This window comes from Oxyura jamaicensis, chromosome 1, assembly GCF_011077185.1.
Source record: "Oxyura jamaicensis isolate SHBP4307 breed ruddy duck chromosome 1, BPBGC_Ojam_1.0, whole genome shotgun sequence".
NCBI classification, from domain to species: Eukaryota; Metazoa; Chordata; class Aves; order Anseriformes; family Anatidae; genus Oxyura; species Oxyura jamaicensis.
The window spans coordinates 142,231,613-142,246,260 of record NC_048893.1 but is presented as its reverse complement, the minus strand read 5'-3'; the positions used below and the strand labels follow the sequence as shown (position 1 = coordinate 142,246,260).

Here is a 14,648-nt window from a genome sequence, read left to right as displayed (position 1 = left end):
AGGGTCTTGCTTTTGTGTTTGCTGAACTGTTTGACATTAGTCAGCCCATTTCACCAAAGAACAGAGATTCATCTGAATAGCATCCCTGCTTTTAGGTGAATCAGCTGCTTCTCCTCCATTTGACGGGCTTTTTCCAGTTCTCTGGTCCCTCCCACGATCACCAGGATTTTTCACTGCAGTCTTGCAGCCACATGGACCAGCTTTTTCAGCACACTTCAGCAAATCCCATACAGCACTGTGAAATATAAAGTGTGTATACATACACAAGGGCAAGAAACCAAAACAATTTGCACTTGATAGATCATACAAGAATTCAGTGTTGTGTTAAGTGTCAGTTCCTGGTACAAAGTAATACATAGATTTAAGAGGTTTGTTGTGGACAACTCATAAAGTAGTGGAAGATGTAACCTATTATAACCATCTTGAACCATTTTTTATAGATGTTTGGAAACTGGACCTTTGGAACACTGGTGTTTACTGTGCTTGTATTCACGGTTACGTTAAAGGTAAGGTATTCTATGTTTTATCCATTGAAACTTTCTTAGAGCTTGTTTTCTCATTGCTACTTATTAATTCCAATTTCTCTCTACAACCATACACTGGAAGATATCAGCTTACATACAGTTTTTACTATCTGTGCCTTTTTAACTGTGCTCAAAATTAAAAAATATATATACCTTTTTTCATATAATTATGTGCAGAATCCTTACCCTTTTTCAAAAGGTGTCATTTTCATTTGACTTCTACCAAGTATTCTGTTGCTTCTAGATAGTAATAACACCATATACTGTATTGTTCTTTTCAGCTTGCACTAGATACACACTATTGGACATGGATAAATCACTTCATGATCTGGGGATCACTACTATTCTACATTGTCTTTTCTCTGCTCTGGGGAGGAATTATTTGGTATGAACCCTAATATAAATTACATTGCAATGTTATTTCAGAAGCATAAACCTATTACACGTTTCATGTTGTTTTCCACACAGAATTCAATTTAGCTTTTACATATTGCAGAACTCCTAATAGCAGTCACATTTTAAACACACCAGTAATGGTAATTACAGAATGCCCAGCTACTCTTTCACTGAAAAGCTTCTAAAATATTGTTAGAGTATGAGGAGAATATCTTGACCTCAGACTGCCATTAAAGCTATTTCAGCAGTATCAGTCACAAATAGTCCAAGGATTGGTTCAAGTAGCTGAGGCTGTCTCTCTGAGGCCAAATGTCACCGAGCCAAGTAGGCCAAGTCTGTGTTGCTTGGGGCTAGCCACCCACAGAGTTGGAGGGAACTAGCTGTAGCAGCGTAAATTAGAGCAAGGGAGTAAAACCAACACTGAGGTTGTGTGGATTATCAGGAGTTGTATGTTTGAACTCATAATTTGCCCAGTTGTTAAGCAAAGTAGATTCAGGTACTTGTTCTACTATTGATAAGCTTTTTAAGAAATAATATAACTCTTGTCCATAGCTAATTGAAAATGTTAAAGTTCGGTGATTTTTTTTTCTATTTTAAAAAGTCCTTGTACTTGAAACTGAAATTTTGGGGAAGGAGATTGAGTTGAAACATAGGTTCAGATACTTACTGTCCCTGATTGCCATCAGGAAGCTGAATTTGTGTTTCTCACCTACAGAGAGGGCCCAATTACAAGGTTATATTTTTTAATCTCTTCTGCTGGAATTGTTCAACTTCGTATACATAAGTAAATATTTTAAGTGACCTGGAGGAAGGTTTTGTATTTCAGTGTGTCCTTTCCAAATGAATAACTTGTCCAACTTTTTTTGGCAGTAAAATCAGAGCTCAGTTGCATTATTATCAGAATGAAAACGATTTGTAGAAGAAATAGTAGCAGACTTTCCCTGCTTATGTTTTCCAGCCAGTCGTGCTAGGTATTAGGGATGTTGCTATTTACATCCAACGATGTGGTTTAACTCGTTTACCTTCTTATAACACAAGGACTTCTATGAAATTTTGGGAACTAGCAGAAAACTGCCCTGATGGTAGGAGGGATTTATACTGCGGTATTTCTACAAAGTGAGCAGTTGAGAACTTTGTTCTCAGTAAACGTGCCTCTGGTTTCCATTATTGTACAGTGATGGAATTTTAATGGCCATACAACTGCCATGAAGATGCAGGGAAACATGGAAGTGAGGGCATTGAACATAGGGGCAGATAAAAACATGGTGAATAGGTTAGAGATCTTAACATGAGACCATCAGAGACGTTTGAGGGTGCTTGAGGTATGAGAGAGGTGAAGGTGGTCTACAAGACTCATTCAGAGGATATATACAAGAGTGAGTGACAGAAAAAACAGGATGGAGTGGATGGGACCTTAGGAAGAAAGACTGAAAAAACCTGGAGCATGATGAGGAGTAATTGGAAGTGTGTAGATAGGAATGTACCTTAGTTTATCTTTGTTAGGGAGAGGCAGCTTGGGATGGAGGACAGCCTGATACTACTTACACCCTGGCAGACAAGAGGATAGCAGTTCTCTCTAGTCAGTGAATGTTCAGATGTCCTTTTGGGATAACTGGCATAGATGAATTCCCACAAACTGGGAAGTTGAACCTTTAGTATTTCATCACTGTTGTAACGTTTACTTTTAACATTGTCAGTGTTTCTCTTGTGTATTGAAGTGTAACTTCTGTTTAATCTTTTTCCTACCAGGCCTTTTCTCAATTATCAGAGGATGTATTATGTGTTCATGCAAATGCTCTCTAGTGGTCCTGCGTGGCTGGGTATAATTCTGCTCATAACTGTCAGCCTTCTTCCAGATGTTATCAAGAAGGTCTTATGCAGACAGTTGTGGCCTACAGCAACAGAAAGAATCCAGGTAAAATATTTTTCATTGTAGAGGTAGTTATTTGTATCACAAATCGTAGAATCATAGAATGGTTTGGGTTGGAAGGGACCTTAAAAATCATGTAGTTCCGCCCCCCTGCCATAGGCAGGGACACCTCCCACTAGATCAGGTTGCCCAGGGCCTCATACAACCTGGCCTTGAACACTTCCAGGGATGGGGCACCCACAGCTTCTCTGGGCAACCTGTTCCAGTGCCTTCCCACCCTCTGAGTGAAGAATTTCTTCCTAACCTCTAATCTAAATCTCCCCTCCTTTAATTTAAAACCATTTCCCCTCATCCTGTTATTACCTTTAATAATTAGCCCTCTCAAGTTTAGAGACAATATTAGAACAGAGGTTCCCTATCTGTGATGTATGTCACTGGTTGTGTACCAGTCACTTCTTTCATCAACCAGTATGGTGAAATAAGCTGCTTGTTATTTATTTGGTGGTATATACCTGAACCCAGGGGTGACCCCTGTACCCTGTACCAGCAGCCGCTGAGAAATCAGCTGGTAAGGCTGGAGGGAGAGAGCTATATGGCTCAACGTGATTCCTGGTTTGAGGAAATAAGAAGGGTATAAGGGGGTTGGGATCTCAGTGAGGGTAGGTAGGAGGCAGTTAAATCAGCCTGGACAGCAGTTGTTCCCGCTGTCATGTATTCAGGGGTACTGCCTGTATTCAGGGGTACTCCCGCTGTATTCAGGGGTACTGCCTGCACCCCTGAGTTGAAGTAATCTTTTATAGCAGGCAAATTTATTTTTCTTCCTTAAGGAATCTCTAATTCAGATGTTTTAGCATCTAGCGTGCAAGCTGAGTGTAGTTATCTAAAATGGAAAGGCAGCTAAAATAAACTAAGCTCAAAATTGGTAGGAAAGGAGCAAATCATTTTGTTGAAGTCCCCTTAAATCTATGGTTGACACAAGCAGTTGTAGTTCTCTCCAAGGGACTCTACAACTGCATGTGCTTTTATTGTTGAATAAACTTGAATTCACACACTTAAAATAAATGTGATAAATATTTCCAAATGTGATAAATATTACCACCAAGTATGTTGTGAACTCATGCTAACATTCATGTTTTGTGATCTGTGGAATATAATACTATCTTAGCAATCCAATACTGATGCTGTGTCTGTTTAATAAAAAAAAAAAAAAAAAAAAACGTATTAAAACTTAAATTAAGTTTTCAACTTTAAAATTAAATGCCCCACTTCAGAACAAAAAAGAATACAGAATAGCAGGGAAAAAAAAAAAAACGGCAGATCAGCCTTTAGCATTTTTCTGTTTCAATATCTTTAATAGATGTTTCTGTCATATGCGCTACTTGTGCAGGTTGATTTTGGTGTAGGTTCTGCATGCTTAATTTAAGTCTAAAGAGAGAGAATGAGCATGGGTTAATGCAAACACCTAGCCCCAGATAAAGGAATTTCATCAATATTATATGTTAGTGCTGGAAAAGGAATCAATTTTAAGGCAGACTTTGGGCTTAACACTAGCAATATTGATTTTTTAATATTTAATAGAATCTTTGACTTTTAACCAGATATATCCCTTGTGTTTCTTCTTATCTCCCTTTATTTCTGTCTGTCTTCCAATCCGCTTTGTCTAAATAACTACTACCTTGCTTTAAACATAAATGATGTGCACGATTACTTCCTACAATCTTCTGGGGAAATCAGACTAAACATCAGTGCCTTTCTGTTGAGCAGTCCACCATCTTTATGCTTTCTCAGACTTCAAGCAGTCTAAGTTTCTAATGGAACAAAAGGTGACTTCTTTTCTGCCTTTCTGCATGCTTGGCCATTTCATTCAAAAGACAGTAAAAAGTTTATCATCAGAAGTTATTTACCGTATTCATTATCTCCATTTCTGACTCACACCACCTATACTTTAAAAAATACTTTTTAATTCCGATTTTTCCGCCTTCTGTTTATTTATCTCAAAGATTGTATGAGTCATTGTCACAATCTGTCACTATCACTAACATTTTTTTTTCACTGATTTTATTGAAATTTACAAAGTGTTTCTGCCTCAAGAATCTAGGATTCTTAGGCCCCATTTTAATGATTTGTGTGTAGGTGAATGCATGCTGTGCTTGTGTTGTAAATCTCAAAGCGGAATAGTTGCCACACAAAGCGTGGTGATTCTGATAATGCTGATGTTCTATCCTGATACAGAAAATACAGTGCTGGAAGCCATTTAAGCAATCTTTGGGATATATTAATATATCTGCTCTGCTGAAAATGCAACTTCTTTACACTAAGTTGTTTCTAGCATGCATTTTCAAATCAAGCTTTCATTCTATTCAATTTTTTAAAAATTCTATAATTCTTTCTAAAAATAAAATAGCTCAAGATCCAGAAATGTATTACAATTTAATATAAAAGTAGAAGAAAAGCTGGTAAATATTGGCTTTACTGTGGTCTACAAGAAAGCTCCTTTTGACTTAATACTAGGAGACTCTTGGTTTCCATTACAGATTTTATATCCTTATCTTTTAACTGATTAATATAAAAAAATACATCTTCTTTCTTTGTTTAAAAATGTATAGTCAGTAAAAATACTGTAATTGTTTAAATCAGAGGGAAAATACAGAAAATACACGTTTTCACGATTGCAAATTCTAAATAAAATTGGCTTTAAAGAGCACTAGGATTGGTTTGAAGTAAGCTTGTAACTGTTTTTTTTTTTTTTTTAAATCTTAGTGCATTCGTATAAACTATATAATCTTCTTTGTAATAAAGAGCTTCTGGAACAGTTGGCAAGATTAACGTAGGGCTAGACGTCACCTCCCAGGTTAATAAACTAGTTCTGCTCAGGCAATCAGATTGCACAAAGCCTTTGAAGTAATTCTTAACACTTCTAACTTTTTCAATTATCTGGAATCATTCCAGAGTGGGGTCAGTGATTGTTTACCATCATTATCATTCAGAGGTTTTTAATCATTCCAAATCTAGTTCTGTGGTTTTTGACAGATCTTTTCATATATACACATGTATACATTCACATATGTATATGTGTGTACCTGCATACATATACGTACATATATGTATGTGTGTATATATGTGTGTATACACACAAGCTGTCGTCTTTCTTCTGCTAAAATGTTAATTCTGCAAAAGCTTTGGAGGAATCGGTTGTGTTTCGTTAATTTAGGTCAAAACCTGCTCATGTCTGTCTCATGCTTAGTCCCAGTGACTATTTGGCTCAATGAAACAAGCTGAATCTTGTGTTTTAACTGGAAATTACGCAGCTGTAAGGTTTCTTTCATCCTTAACTTTCAATAAGCAATAGAGCTTTTTTAATAATCAGCCTACATTAATTGATCATATTTCCTTTTTCTTTATCCCTCTCTAATAAATTGAGAAGCTTGGCCACTTTATATGGAAAATATAAATTCACTTTAAATGATTCTCTGCGTTTTTTTAATTGTTCTTTGATTGGCGATGTTTCAGTAATCCCAGGTATTCTCTAGCTGAAACACCAGGTGTTTTGGTTATGAGCTGTAAATAACTTCTATGTTTTTATCCCTTTTTAAGAAATATGTTTCTTTTCGCTTCTGATGTTTCTTACTTCACTTTCACTTCAGTCACAAGATCAACCCATGAGCCTCGGTATGGCATCTCTACCCTTTGCTGCTCCCACAGCGGTGCTTTTGCCTGGGGAAGCCTCTCTGGGGACTCATCATTCTTCTGTTCCTCAATGGGCTTAGCTGCTGTTAAACAACTGCACAGGCCTCTCAGAAACCTCTTGGACCAGCCAGCTGCTGCCTTTGTCATGCGTTGGGCTCCTCTTCTGTGGAAAATAAAGAAATGTGTCCTGCTGTTTCAACATCTGAATCCCATAGAAATGGGTCCTGCTGTTGCAATATTTAAATCTATAGAAGTTACCTTAGTAGCTCTCCTGCCCTCTTTCACCATGCAGTAATGACTAAGTTGTAAGTCAGCCTTTATCAGCACTGACACCATCATCTTCCCGTGTAGCACTCCTTTCATTGCCCCTCTTGTTCTGGGGGGGCAGAGCAGCAGCACATCAGCTCCTTAATTTGGAGTGCCTGGACTGGCTAGTGGAGAGAAGACCTTAAGGAAATTCTGGACCAGCATGGCTGCCACATGCCCTGCAGGGCACTGGTCCAGGTACATCACTGTCACATTGTCGTATCCAGGAGAGCTCCTTCATTCAGTGCAGGTTATTGTCAGCAGGGAGGCCACGCAGCCCATGGTACTTAGTCATGGTACAGTTTAAATGCTTTTGAGAGTAATTAAGCATTTTTAAGAGTTTGAAATGGAATTAAAATATTCTCAGTGTGTCTCAAAGGATTAACCTCAGGAGCAAAAAATAGAAACCTTGTTTTACTCTGATAACCTTTCCTTTTTAGATCTATCAGAAAATCTGTCACTTTACAGGACCTTGCTACAGTAGTTATGGTACCAAATGGTACCATTCATTCACATTTCTCTCCTGTATTCAGCACGAGTCTCACTGTTTTTCCTCATCCTTGCAGAAGAGTATGAGACATAGAACAGCCCTAAATGCACTGGTGAACAGCGATGGGCCACTTCTTGAAGGAACTCTTTCAGCTTCCGAGACATAATTAGATCAAAGCTAGGTAACAGTACTGTACGTGTTGCCAGTTTGGATTGATTTCTATCTGTGCTATTTACAAATCAACTGTTTCCTCCAGAGTTTTTGATGTAATTTATCAATATGATACAAAATCATTACGTTTTCCTTGGAGAGACTAGTTTTTGCAAAAGATGTTCCAAATGACAGGTAAGCTCTTTTTGTCTCAGGCACCCGTGTAAGGCAGAACAATGTGTCTGTGTGAATCAATACACCCATATAAAAATCCTATTCATACATTGTGTTGTGTAGGTGTTGCCTAACATCTGTTTTGTAAGAACTGCAGTCATTATTGCAGAGCGTACTCACATTATGCCGTGGTGTAGAATACACAAAGTCAGAACTAAATCTCTCATTAGCAGTTTATCTGTCATCTCTCATGTTTTTGGATACACATATAGAACAAATGTGGACAATAAAACAGGAAGATAACTAATCAACAGAAAGTGAGTTACTTGTGAGTAGGACCCCTAAATCAGGAATGGCAGACTGAAATATCTTGCCTTGAAACCCAACATTTTATGCGTAGAAAAAATACCATTTTATTTTTAGAAACACAGTAACTAGAATGCTTCATTTTATATCTGGAGCAATAGGAAAAAGTTATACAGTATATGACTACTCCCTCTGACATTTCCAGAATAAAGTCTGCTGATCTGTTACCCAGTTACCTATTTTTTCCTGTACTAATGTTGGTATTTGATCTATATGTGTGTTTAAAAGAATTGAGGCCTCACTGCTAGTAAATATTTCGGTGCAGTTCGCTGACTCTCTTCCAAGAGTGACTGTCATTAGAAAGCTTTCTACATGCTCTTGGTTACGTAAGAGTAGCATTTCAAACCTTTGATTGGCATTGAAAGTAGGCAAACTTCCTTAAACTACATCATTAATATTTATTTTGGGATTTTCTCCCTTCTGCTACCGTGTTAATGCTAACAGGGAAAGAGGGAAAGCAGGGAAAGAGGGAAAGCAGTGATTAACATTATTATCTTAAATATTGTCACATAACCTCCATATCCCTGTGCCTGGAAATTATACACAATATTTAACGAGGACACTAGATACTAGAAACTCACTGGGGACAGTGCTGTGCTGATTATTTTTCAGTTTGTTCAGACGTTCCAGCTTCTTGTAATGTAACCCTGTTATTAACATAGTCCTGAGTATTTCCTGAGTTGAGGTGCCAATTCTGCCAGTGTGGGGTGATCAGGTGGTACAGATAAATTTGAATGGACAGTTAGACCAAGTTATCAGACCAGGTGCTGCGATGTGTGCTCTAAATTGCCTACATGTACCTAAGGCTATATGTAAGCCTAAGCAAGTCCAAAATCTGGTATTACTTAGAAGTACAAAACAAGTGAATTAATCTTTTGTAATGTTCCTGTATTAGCACTAACCAACTGTAAAGAATTCCCTCTCTTTGGAAATACAGGACAAAGTATTGAACCTTTTCTGTCTTGAAATTCCCCCTAACAATTCCTGACTAAAACAAGTTCTGAGATAAGATGTACCAAAAGAGACTGCAGAAGGAAATATAAACCTGATTTAAAAAAAAAAAAAAAGTCAACATGGAAGCAGTCCTCTCTGTCATTATCTGTTCTCTGGAGAGCCCTTTGTCAGGTTTAGAGATTATATGTAAAATTATGCCTAGTTCTTGAGGTCTTAATATAAAACTAATTGTGCTGAAAGAGGGATTTTACCTTCACATGAAGCAAATAGCCAAAGTGGTGATTTAGTGAAAGGCATTAATACACCAAGGACATAAAAAACACAAGTTTAGACTTGGCTCCAAAGTCATCTGTTTACTGTGTATTTGGCTTTTTTTCCTTCACAGAATGCATCAAGGCACTGCCGGGACCACATCTCGGAATTTACACCTCTTGCCTGTCTGAAAAGCCCAAGATATAGGAGCAATGACTGCAGCAGTTCCCCAGCAAGAAGGTCTAATTCTCATTCTAAAAAAATGATGTTTACGCACTGGAGAGGCATTGATTATTCAGTACTTCCATCTGTCTTTGGCTATTCAAATAAACATTGTCGTTCCAGTGCAGGCTACCACTACAGTGGGTCAGGTTTGGAAACATCTGTATGACAGAACACCAACTCAAGCCTTTAAAAACTGTACCTTTGTTTATTTCTTTTTTCAGGAAACAAACATGTCACATATTAAACTATACGTGGCTTTTGCTGTCTGAGGTAATGTTCAGACAAACAGGATCAAGAGCTGGAAGTACGAAACCTTCCAGGCCAATAGGCCTCTTTTTATGTTTTGAACTACTGGAGCAATGAACAATCTGCACAGTCTGGTACTGTGAGACTGGTAGCACTAAAATTTCTCTTCATCCTGTGTCAAGACTTTTGTGCATTTATTGCTTCTGTCATCGTTAGTCATTTTCTTTGTTACTTGAAGTGTATAGTTTGAGTCAGTGACCTACATTTTGAGATCAACAGTTTTAATTTTCAGCCAGAAGCGATGACCTCAGTTATCTTCAATGAAAGTCTCCTAAAGCATATTTAAAAAGTGCTGTTTCTGATTTTCCTCTGTCCTTTTTCTTTCTTTGCTCTTTCTGTAGAACAAACTGGTGTTTCCTCTGTGCAAATCTGCTTTCAAGAAACACTCTCTAATGTTCACTTCCTTGTAAGTGGCCAAATCAGGGCTATGTATGGTTTTCAGTTAGTTTTCCCCTGTAGAAAGATAGGCATAACAATCCTTGTGTACCGTATGTGCACGCTATATGAAGTCAAGTTGGCTGTTCAGTAGGTAGATACCAATGTTGCTATCTACCCAAAAACTGAATGTCAGCATTTTGCGTCAAATGTCCTTGTGAATTCGTCAGAGATGCAGGTAACCAGTATTCCCACTTTTTAACTCACTGCAATTTTAAAGTATACATAGTAGAAAATACTATATATTGAGCTTTTTTGTCTTTTTTTTTTCTTAAAAAAAGGCTATTTTTCCAAATAAGCATATTTTACTATCTGGATTCATCCTTTTAATTTTTTTTTTAATTATTATTTTTTTAATTATGTGGCTAAATACAAGCTAATTGGCTCAGTAGATACACTACAAACCAAGTTACCAGCCGTTACCTTTTGCAGGCAAACCAGTAGGTGGCACACGGCTATTACTAAGAGTTGAAACACAATTAAGATAGTATTTAGATGGACTGCAAAGATTCTGTTTGAAATACTTAAAGTATGACAGCCAACTTGTACCTGTTTTCTCTGCTACATATGTGTTACCTTGCACTAATTCAACTGTTAGCTGTGTTCTTGTCTTGTTTCTTTAGTCCAGTGTTTTATTTTGGGGTGCAAAACTACCTGAAGGAGTAATCTGATTTCGATCTAGTTTAGCCTGATGTTTATAACTGGTTAATAACCACAGTCATTAAATACTTCTGGGTGGATATTAGCTACAAATTTATTCCAATGTGAAAACAAAAAAATTGGAGTCCGAGCTGCAGCCCTTATTGGAAGACTTGACCAATATGTTGTCAGTTGTCTGTTTAATGGACAAGGCTGGTGGAGAAAAAGTATTTCCCCTTTTTGCATTTAAAAAATAAAAAGTTGAGACAAAATAATTTACTTGACAATTTGCTCTTTAATAAAAGATCCATCAACTTACTAGGAAGTGTTCCTCACAATATTCCGAGTGACTTTCCAGTTCAACAATGAAATATTGAAAATGCCCTGGGACAAATGGAGATTGTGAAGTGAGTTGTGAAATTTTCATTATACCAAAGATAGGGGAAGAGGATGTAAAAGGCTAATGGTGAGCACCACAAATGAAGGTATCTTTAACACTTAACATGTAGCACTTTTAAGTTTCAAAGAATGTCCTCATCGCAGAAACATTTTGAAATACATACATATGTATGTGGGTGTGGGTGTGTGTACATATATACGCCATTGCATACTTGAATGTTGGTCAGTTCAAATCGTCCCCTACATAAAACACTGGTGTATATATTTTTAAAAAAAAGTTAATATGGGTATAAATTTTATACCAGTAGCAGTGACAAATTTCTTGTGTGTAGTTAACAAATTATTTGTAATGTATTTTTTAGAAATCTTAAAATTGCCTTTGCACTGAAATATTTTTCATACTGTAGCTATTTATAAATCTGTTTTACGCATACATTTGTTAACACACCATTTCTATTTTTTTTAAGTATATGTTTTGAAGGCTTTTTTTATACTTATGAGTTTGGGCCACTTAAATTTAGCTTAGAGTGGAGTTGTGGCTGAATGTTAAAATTCTAATGAATGTTAAATTAGAAATATAGGTCTGTTGCTCTGTCAGTGTCACCTAAACCATTCATGTTTTGCTGGGATTTGTGACTGCAGCAAGTAGAGTGATATACTTTCTGTGCTGTGCTATGTCTGCTAGCTTTTCTATTCCATAAAGCCTCCTGCTTTTTTACTTACTGAGTTCCATCTTTTAGCCTTAAGGAGATTTTTGCTTGATGCTTTCGAAAATGCTGCATTCCTGTTCTGCCTACTAACAAAGCAGTTCATTGCAAACTTCACGTGGACCAGCACTTAGAAATTACTGACAATGTTATTCAGGCCAAAATACCTGCATAAGTGCTTGGGAAAATTTAGTCGACCATGTTCATTTTTTGGAGGAGGAAGAATGCTTGAATTTAAGTGGAAGTTTCTGCTTTGATTTAGCAATACTATTACCTTTAAAAGTTGGTACTGTTTGTTAAAATAGACCGTTCAATGGAAAAACGAAATGACATCAATTTGGTTTCACTTGCTAAGTTGTTGCTTCAGTCCCTGTTAGTCTTGCCATGCAATCCTAGTCCACTGCAGCAGGTGGTAACTTGGAGTTTCGCTGTAAATGTATCGTAAAATTCAACGATGAAAAAGGAGAAGTTAGATCAAAATGAATTAGAATGTTTTATTATGGATGGGGCACTGAGAGGAGACAGATTTTTATATATTATAAGAATTAAGGGGGAAAAGTATAAAAATCTATATAACTTCCTAACTCGCCTTGTTTAAATTGTTGCAGCTTTAACAGCATAATGTCTCCATAACTGCTTCTATAAATGTCTTGAAACTGGTAAGCGCTAACCAAATGTATGTGAAGACTTAGAAAGTACTTCAAGCTTTTCAGCCACTGAAGTCCATATATTTTCTGCAGTGGCTTGTGGCAAAAGACATGGATCTTTTTTATTTTATAATGTACAATAATTGTTTGTTCAGCCACTTAATATAAAAGCTTACAGTTTACTTTCTTGCTTGCATTAGCCTGTCTTGTCCCAACTGGCTTGCAAATATAAAAGTTAAAAATAGCTTAATTGAGCCAACTGCACTACTTTTCTTTTTGGAAGCCAGTGGGATCATTGTGCTCATGCTACTGTCTCTGTTAAAAAGCTTTAATGGAAATTTGTGAAAGTATTATGAAAGTGAAAAAGTACGTGATTCTACTTTGCAGAATAATCTAAAAATCAGTTTATATAGCTTTAATTTTTTACCTTATGAAAATTCACAGAATTTTAATATGCGTTGTCTCTGACAAATTCTGTGCTATGTACACGCTGCATTTTAAATGTCCTTTCATGATCTAATGTAAAGTAGAATCTGCGAAAGTGCTGTATGGGGGCTGGGGGGTAGTTTTCTGTGCATTAAACATTTAAGATGTCTGTAGTCATCAGCACCAAATACTGACACTTGTTTTTAATTGTAAATTATAGGTGCATTTATTTGAAAATAAATCAGCCTTCAAATCTAATGTTTAGATTATCCTATACCACTTCATTTATTTGCTTTGAAGAGTCAGTGTGTGAATACATTACTGTAAAGTTTCTTTTCAGTGCTATTTTTAACTTTAATTTCTGTAGATAACCAAATATAACTTGTTTATATTCAGTCACATTTTGGATCCTTATGTAGAATATATAAGCAGGAGACATGGATCTGCTTGCAATAAATATAAACATTCAAGACTGGTTTAAGTTCGCTCACGAGTAATTAAAACAATTCAAGTATGAATATGAAATGATTTCATATTAGTCTGTAATAAAATGTAAGTAGAGAACAGAAAATGGATCGAGTGTCTGACTTTGTTATTGAATATGCTTGTAGTTGCATTTATTTTCAGAGACTACCCGTAGCCTGTCAGAGAAGACCAGAAGATGAACGGTGTGAGGGGGGTGTTGCAAAGCTAGCACAACTCGGTACCAGGAGACTATTACCAGGTACTATTCAGTCTAGGAGAGCTTTGCTCCTGCCACATAGATTGGGTAGGTTCTGAAGCTCTCTACAAACTAAGCTCATAAGCTACGTGTGAGGAGGTCTTTATTTCCTTACGGTTCTGCTGTCCTGGGTACCCAGAGCTAGTTCACCTTTCTCTTGCAGTGTTGGCGGTTTAAAGGCAAAAGCTATCTGCTTTGCCATCCGAGTTGGTAGCAGTGTTCTTACAAAATAGACTGACTGCACAGAAAACGTAATTTTCTTTTGGTTGGTGGTACAGTATAATGGGAGAGTGCCTGTACTTTCAAAACCATTACAGATTATGCCAGCAAATGTATTCACACAGTCAGACTGAAGGTATCCTAGAGTGCTTCTACAAAGTGGTTCAGAGCCCTGGGTTAGGTGCCTCTCTTTCTTGGTGCTTAGGCACATTGTTTGTATATTGCTTTCTCAGTTCCCATAATAAAGATTTTAGAGTAATGATTTTGCACACATACGAGTTTTTTATCCGAATAACACAAGCATATTTACCCATCTCCTTCTGTTCATCAAGAATTATTTTTTCTGCTGAGTGAGCTTCTAGATAAAGTACTTTGAGAGGGAAAGGTAAATATGGAAGATGTCTTTCCCTTTCTTCATGTAATGAAGAAAAAATCTACAAATTGCAATTAGATAAAAAATATTGAATGGAAAAGAGAACGTGATGCATATGGATTTCAGGAGGAACATGGTAGCTAGGGGAACAAATTGCCTCAAAAGTAGACAATGTTCTATTTTGCATATAAAAATGTTTAATTGTTTAAAGGAAAAAGATCAGAAAGGGATGTCTAAACAGTATTAATTCTAAATTGAATACTATATGTTTTACTTTAGCTCTTTAAATTATGCACTTTTAGTAAGTTATATTGTAAATTACTTTAAAACAGTTTCTTCTATTCTATGAGCCTACATTTTATCTTGCAGTATATGCAGTGCT

The 14,648-nt window shown here is 36.7% G+C and overlaps 1 protein-coding gene across 6 annotated transcripts in view; it reads left to right on the top strand.

Moving 5' to 3' along the window:
• The window catches only part of ATP11A (ATPase phospholipid transporting 11A), a 122,374-nt gene extending 112,198 nt beyond the window's left edge, over positions 1–10,176 (top strand). For 3 of the 6 annotated variants that reach the window (XM_035317848.1, XM_035317829.1, XM_035317836.1), the window contains 4 exons: positions 441–506; positions 806–909; positions 2,670–2,835; positions 9,303–10,176. In XM_035317848.1, the coding sequence (XP_035173739.1) occupies positions 441–506; positions 806–909; positions 2,670–2,835; positions 9,303–9,560 (594 nt within the window). In that variant the 3' untranslated portion in view covers positions 9,561–10,176. Of the gene's footprint in view, positions 1–440; positions 507–805; positions 910–2,669; positions 2,836–4,524; positions 4,614–7,349; positions 7,466–9,302 lie in introns of all 6 variants that reach the window. The other 3 variants (XM_035317856.1, XM_035317872.1, XM_035317862.1) reach the window with 3 other exon arrangements.
• The last annotated feature ends 4,472 nt before the right edge of the window (positions 10,177–14,648 follow it).